The sequence below is a fragment of the Merops nubicus genome, unplaced genomic scaffold, assembly GCF_000691845.1.
Source record: "Merops nubicus isolate BGI_N331 unplaced genomic scaffold, ASM69184v1 scaffold11171, whole genome shotgun sequence".
NCBI lineage: Eukaryota > Metazoa > Chordata > Aves > Coraciiformes > Meropidae > Merops > Merops nubicus.
In genome coordinates this window covers 8,643-15,872 of record NW_008589022.1, presented here as the reverse complement: position 1 = coordinate 15,872, position 7,230 = coordinate 8,643, and the positions used below count along the sequence as shown (strand labels likewise).

The 7,230-nt window shown below is 41.1% G+C and overlaps 1 protein-coding gene across 1 annotated transcript in view; it reads left to right on the top strand.

Annotated features, from left to right (window-relative positions):
- Nucleotides 1-2,288: 2,288 nt before the first annotated feature.
- NUP50 (nucleoporin 50kDa) overlaps nucleotides 2,289-7,230 on the top strand; it is an 8,909-nt gene continuing 3,967 nt past the window's right edge. Inside the window, exons 1-4 of the mRNA XM_008949446.1 lie at nucleotides 2,289-2,357; nucleotides 3,601-3,684; nucleotides 5,487-5,679; nucleotides 6,764-7,230. The exon at nucleotides 6,764-7,230 is cut by the window's right edge and continues 208 nt beyond it. Coding sequence (XP_008947694.1) covers nucleotides 2,289-2,357; nucleotides 3,601-3,684; nucleotides 5,487-5,679; nucleotides 6,764-7,230 — 813 coding nt within the window. The remainder of the gene's footprint in view (nucleotides 2,358-3,600; nucleotides 3,685-5,486; nucleotides 5,680-6,763) is intronic.

Sequence of the window (7,230 nt, the reverse complement as noted above, 5' to 3'; positions counted from 1 at the left end):
GCCAGCGGGGCTTGGCGTGTGAAACCGAGCGAGCCCAGGCCCAGGCGGACGGTCCCTCGGGGAAGGGGCTCGGTCAGCCGCCGGCCTTTCCGCACCCCAGCCCGTTCCTGCATTAAGTAGGGCAGCTGTAGTTATTAGGTGGGTTTTGGCTGCTCAACCAAGCATCTCTGTTGAGTGGCTTTTTTTTTTTTTCATAAAAACCCGTTCCTCAATGTACTCTCAACTCAACCTTGTTCAGAACATTTGCTCCTAAAACTTCTGGAAGGTTGTGAATATTGCATAGAGGTGGTTTTGTGTTGCTTCTTGTTTCTCAGGTTAGAAAGTGTTCCTAGGGCTCTTGCTCCTGTCTTCATATACGTTAGATTCTGTTGTCTCCCGTTTTTAGGTTTGACATAGGAAAAACCCTGTAAACACAGGTAGGTGAAGTGAACCTGGAGCCACAGGCCATCGGTTTTCCCTTCTGTTAGTGGAGAACAGGCCTTAATGTGCTCGTCATGCGTCAGCGGCTGGGTTAAGAGTGGTAATTTGATCTCCCGATGGTGTAATTCTAGGTTTCTGTAGCCTTTGAGCTCGGGCTGTTGCCGAAGAGATGCAATCCTGTCTGGGAAACTGGACTTTGAAGTTGGTGGAGGGTTTTTTGCTGTGGTCTCCCCCCCAGTGGGTTAGATTTAAGTAGCTCCTCAGTATGTAGAGAATCAAGCAGGGCATGGTAGAACCTCTGCTTCAGGATGGTGTGGAGGAGGGTGTTTTAAAGTGTCACCTAAAACAGTCTTTTGTCATTGTAGTTCCAAAAGATTGTAATAACTTGATCTGGTTTGTGAGGTGTCAGACCAAAATCCCCAAGTTTGATGTGTGATCTCTGCAAGGCTGTTGTGCAGCTGGATTTACTGTTCTGTTTAAAAGTATTTCACTGGCTAAACAAGATGTTCTGTAATCATGTATTGTTGCCATTTTCAACTCTAAAATTCAATTATTAGTGGATTTTTTTTTAATCTGGCTAAATTTTAATCACAAACCTAAGAGGGTTCTTCAGAAGTTAATTTTGTGCTCACTTGAGACAAATTGCTACAGAACTACATCTTTTCTGTGAAAAGCTTTCCTATTTAGTGTCAGAGGACACAATTGTAGCTAGTAAATAAATTTTATACTGAAAAAGTGGGGTTGAGTAATGTGATTAATTACCAGGCCTTTCAGATACCAAACACTATAGCTGGATCTGGGGTTCTTGGACAGAGCTGCTAAGTTGTACTTCAGTACAATGGAACTCAGAAGTTAGAATTACAGACATTCCTTCTCCAGAGCTGATCTTTCCTTGACATTGCAGAGATAACCAGCAAAATGATGACTGGGTGCTTAGAGTAATCACACCAAAATCCCTGATATGCTTTATGTCCTTTGCAGGGAAAACAATCCAGTTTATTTGTAACAGAATTCTTAAAATTTCTAGTGGGTAATGTTCTCCTGATGGTGTGTTTTGTAGGAGGATGATGTTTTAATTCTTACCCAGACTTTCTGTCCATTTGCTTCAGTAGATCCTCATCAGTTTTTGTTTTAGATGATATAAAACAACTTTTCTCTTGCAGTTTACATGGGTATCTTGAGGCAAGTTGGAGTGGAATGTGGAATGTGGAATGTTTTAACCAGACCTTCTTCCCATATTTTTGTTTGGTTTTGGGGTTTTTTTGCTTTCTAGTGGGTAATGTTCTCCTGATGGTGTGTTTTGTAGGAGGATGATGTTTTAATTCTTACCCAGACTTTCTGTCCATTTGCTTCAGTAGATCCTCACCAGTTTTTATTTTAGATGCTATAAAACAACTTTTCTCTTGCAGTTTACATGGGTATCTTGAGGCAAGATGGAGTGGAATGTGGAATGTTTTAACCAGATCTTCTCCCTATATTTTTGTTTGGTTTTTGAGGTTTTTTTTGCAGGCCTTCAGAGTAAGTGGTGACCAGGTATATGGGTCTTTGGACAGAATTTTTCTAGGCAGTAGTGCTGCTAAAGCAAACATCCCATAGTTGAATTGTATGTTTCTATTATTACTTACCTTTAAGGTCAAATAGAGCTTATCAGCACAACTTTAATCTCAAGTGTTGCTGATTGTTGTTGCCATAACAGTTGTTAGAAACACTTGGGTTTCAACTGTCATTCCAGTTTTGACCTACTTGTGTGTTAACTCTGATTCCCATTATTTGTTCTAAGTAATACAAATTGAAGATCACTCTTGCTTAGAACTTTATCTCTGTGCAGCTGATTCTATGGGATTTTTTTTTCTCCACAGCTGTGGAAAATGGCCAAGAGAATTGCAGAGAAGGAGCTGACTGACAGAAACTGGGATCAGGAAGATGAAGCTGAGGAGGTGAGATGTAGATTTACCCCACAACTGCACCTGCAGGGAGCAGGGTAGAATTTTACATGTGCCATTTATCCTGTGGTGAACTCTATGGTAAAATTGGTTAGAAGTGTAGCAATTAAAGAGAAATTTATGGAAGTGATTTTTATTAAAGCTTCCAGTAGATGTAAACCACGTGGCAAAACAGCTTTTAACAGCTGAAATGACATCAGCAGTTCAAGGCAAAAGAACTTCACATTTCTAAAGGGAGCTCCAGGCTTGTTAAAATGCATAATGCTTTTGAACTTTTTATTGAGTTCACAAGAAAAGCAGTTTTGATTTCTTGAGATAAGTTTTCTTTGTGTGTTATGTCTTCTTTTTCTATAAAGGTCAGTAACAGTTAATTTCAGAAATACATTCATTCAGAGCTGGATGTCCCTAAAGAGCTGGAGGAGTGAAGCAGGCAAATGATGTTTCATCTGATTGCAAAGGGATTGTCACGTTTAGTGTCTAATGCTTGCTTAAGGCTCATGTATTATCTCTAAGCAAAGTGTGCTAGCTTCTCTGCTACACAGTGCTGAGTGTTCAGGCCAATAAGATGTCAGAAAGAAAGCTGACAGTACCCTTTCAGAAATCTCAGTATAAGAAAACTAAATTTCCATATTTATTGTTGAGTAGTAATGAGACATTAGTTGCCTTTGCTAATGTTTGAACTACACCAAGCTGCAGATTGACTTGCAGCACACCTCTCCATGTGCCTTCTTCAAACTGGAGGTTGCTTGTAGCAGTGCAATACTGACAGTTTGCCTTCAGCTAAGATACCTTACAGCTTTTTTTGTAAAAAAACATCTTTAATTACTTGTAATAAAGTTGAGATTGCATGAAGGGTGGTGTTTTTTTTGTGGGTTTGTTTTTATTACTTCCTTTGTTAGGTACACCAAGCTGCAGATTGACTTGCAGCACACCTCTCCATGTGCCTTCTTCAAACTGGAGGTTGCTTGTAGCAGTGCAATACTGACAGCTTGCCTTCAGCTAAGATACCTTACAGCTTTTTTTGTAAAAAAACATCTTTAATTACTTGTAATAAAGTTGAGATTGCATGAAGGGTGTTTTTTTTCTTTTTTTTTGTGTTCGTTTTTATTACTTCCTTTATTTGTTAGGGAGCAGTGTTACAGTTGTGTTGAAAACTGATGTCAGCCATCATTTCAGACTAGGGTGACTTTGTGCCTTCTGAGAATTTCACTAATGATTTCCTCACTTCCTCCTAAAGGTGGGAACGTTCTCAGTAGCTAGTGAAGAAGTGCTGAAGAACAGAGCTATTAAAAAAGCAAAGCGCCGTAATGTTGGATCAGAGGTAAGATGACTAAAATATGACATCCATGCTCAGGTTTTTACTTATTTGGGCTTTTAATAATACTGTAGAAACTATAGTGTAGGAGCTGTATGCAGCCAGTCAGCTCATACATGCAAAATTTTCACTTTTCCCCAGTAAGAGTAAGGCTAGAATGAAAACTGGGTAAGACCAGTGTGGACAGGGTGAAAAGAGATGTGTATTTTTGAGGTACAAATGGAGAGTTTCAGACACAATGTTATCTGCAGAAGGGTACAATAGTATTCAAACTGCCCTGGTTTCATTCTTTTCACAGATGGAAGCTGGGAATTGAGAGGTTACTAGTTATCCATACTGGAGGGCTGGGGGATGTCTTAGAGGTGAAATAAGTAACAGGCAAAATTGCAAGCTGTTCTGAGAATGAATGAAAAACATGTCTTTTGTTAAGTATGCTGCTATGTTTTTTTTCCCCCCCTGTGAAGAGCTTTAGTGCCACCTACTCTTCACAATAATAAATTGAAAGGAATTGGCCTTTGTTGCTGGGTTAGTCCCTGTGAATGCATTAACCCAGTTCAGCCCAACTGTAGTCCTTTCAGAAATCTGACAGATGCTTTGTCACCCCTTTCCATGAAACGTGCTTTCAACAGGGCACACACAGGTTGGAAACAGGAAAAGAGGACAGACTTTACCTATGGCTCAAATTGCCTCTGGATTGAGTGGGACTGAACACAGCTAGGGGCTAGATCATTTTCTCCTCTGCTTTTGATTTCCCCTTTGTTGTCCAAGCAATGTAAATTAGGAAGCTGTCTTATCCCACTCTTGTCTGTAGTAGTTTTAGCCACAAATGTTGTGGAGGATGCAGATGATTAAAGGATTGTACTGGGAAGAGGTGATGCAGGAAATAAACCAGAATTTGAATAGGAGGAGTTTGGGGCAAATGAAATAGAGAAACCAGAATGGGCTGAGAAAGGGAACCAGGTGATGGTAGAAGACACAGGCAGGAGACTGGGAGTCAGCTGTTAGGAGATCAGAGCTGGAAGAAGAGCTAGGATAGCCTGGGCAAAGTCTAAAAAGCAGAAGAGATGGCAAAACAGCTGAGGTTGCATGAGAAACCTTTGAAATATTAACAGAAAGGTAAATGTTGAAACTTAAGTTCCTAAATGGACCATGCAGAATGCTGCAGAGAAAAAGACTGCAGTGTAGCTTGCATGTCCAGAGAGAAGGCTGGTGGGACTGGTCAGAGAGACAATAAAAACAGCTACCTGGAAATGAGGAACAAAGGACTGTGCTGGGACAGGCAGAGCACAACAGGAAACAGAGCCTGTGCCCACGTGGGCAGGTGCTGGAACAGCACCCAGATGGTTTTGTTATTGCTTCAGTGGCAAAAGCAGATGAAACTCAAAAGCAATTCTCCTTTTCCTCTGGTGGCTTTGCAGAGACAGTGGAGGTCCACGTGCAGTGAGAAGTGCTCATCACCTTTAAAACAATGTAAATGCCAAAAGCAGCTGAAAATAAGCCTGCAGTTATGTATTGGTGTGTTGTCATTAAAGAAAACAAGGTGCTGTGAATGTCTCAATAGGTAGTGCTCTGAACAACTTCTGTGTATTGACTTCCTAGAGGAGTTTATGTTCATACCAGGCAGCTGAGTCCTTGCAGAATAGCAGCAATGTGTGTCATAAGGAAGCTATTATCTTTGTGTACATAGCTGGCTTAGAGTAGTGCATGAAAAGACACACTGACCCAGGGCAGAATAAATAGGATAATCAAGTGGGGAGACGTATGTAACTTGTTATCTTTTTGTTTTGTGTTTTTTTTTTTCCCCTCAGTCTGAAAGTGGAGGAGCTTTCAAAGGGTTTAAAGGCTTTATGTTGCCTTCTGGAAAAGGAGGAGGTGCCTTCAGTGGATTTGGGAATGGTGCAAGCATCAAGCCTTTGGAAGGGCTGTCCAACGGAAGCAGTGGTGTCTCTAGCACTCCTTTCAGCAGCCTAAAGACCACCTCTGAAACACAATCAGCATTTGGTAAGTTTTAAATAAGCATATATACTTATCAACAAATGCAGCCATAAAATCCATAGGGTTATTTTAGTAGCTTGAGAAAAACTTGAAAATCCCCTGGGGTTCAGTTCTGGGGGGCTGGGGTTCAGTTCTGAGGGGCTGTGACTTTTTTCCTCTTTGTAAGATTTCTTAAAAAGGTTTTGGGCTGCTGGAGGGACAAATTACCAAACACATGCAATTTTAAGAGGTGGAAACTAAATTTATATTTGATCTAGTACTGGAGGTAAAAGCTTTTTAGGCACAAATGAGAATGGAAAACATTGGCTTGAGATGATCTGAATAACATAATCCAGCTGCTAACATGTTCCAGTTAATTGTCCCAGTTCTCTGAATTTAATTTTAAAAAGCTAATGGAAAATGTCCATTTAGTGGGACTGCAGTTTGTGTGGTTTTTTTAGTGTTGTGGCTTTTTTTTTGAGGTCTTGCTTCTTGTATTTTTTGCAGTTCTTGGTAAATGTGCTGCATAGCTAAAGTGTTAACTTTTTTTCCCTGTACATCTTATACTGCAAAGAGTTCTACTAGACTTCTATCTCCTGCATACTTACTGAGGATATGCTTAATTTTCTTATTATGGTTTTTATATGGAAACCATTCCAAAACATGCAAAAAATCATGGGCAAGTGTGTTCAGAATTTCTTAAACCACAAGTAGCAAAAGATGGCTCCATATTTTCTTTTAATAACTCTTACAGCTTGGCACAGTTTGAATTAAGATTTTTTGGAGGTTTTGATGAAATATGATTTTTTTAAAAAGTTATTCTGTAGGAGATTTGGGTTTTTAAATATATTTTTTTAAAAAACAACTGTGTGCTTCATCTGCTTTGTCCACCCTTGAACTAACTTGCCTTTCTAAACTTGGTGAGCTTAGGTCTGTCTCGCAGCACTGGTTACTTGTACCACAGTGTCTGGTACACCCTGTTACAACCCAGGAGAAGGTGTGTCACTGAGCATGGAGGAGTGATTTGATAAAGAGATACCAAGAATATAAGGCTTTTATGAGAACTCTGCTTTCTGGGAAAAAGCTGTAAACCATGTTTTCCTCCTGACAGGATCCCCAGTGTCAAATGGTCCCACTACTACTGCATTTACCGAGAAGGCGGCCGCGAGCCCGAAAGCAAACGGTGGCAACCAACCATCCTCCTCTGGCTACAGCCAGAGTAAAGTCTGTAGCTCCAGTGCTTACCACAAACAGCTGGCAGCTTTGAACTGCTCTGTGCGTGACTGGATAGTGAAGCACGTCAACAGCAACCCCCTGTGTGACCTGACACCCATCTTCAGAGACTACGAGAGGTACCTGGCCAACATCGAGCGGCAGCACGGGGGCGGCAGCGACAGTGGCTCCGAGAACGAGAGCAACAAGACCCCTGCCCCCGAGTCTGCCTCTGCCTTGGGGAACTCACAGCTCCAGCAGGGAGCAGCGTTTTTGTTTAACAGCAAAACTGAGGATGCCTCGGACAAAAAACCTGAAGTTGCACCAGAAAAAAAGGACCCGTCGTTAGGAACTACATCAACAGTC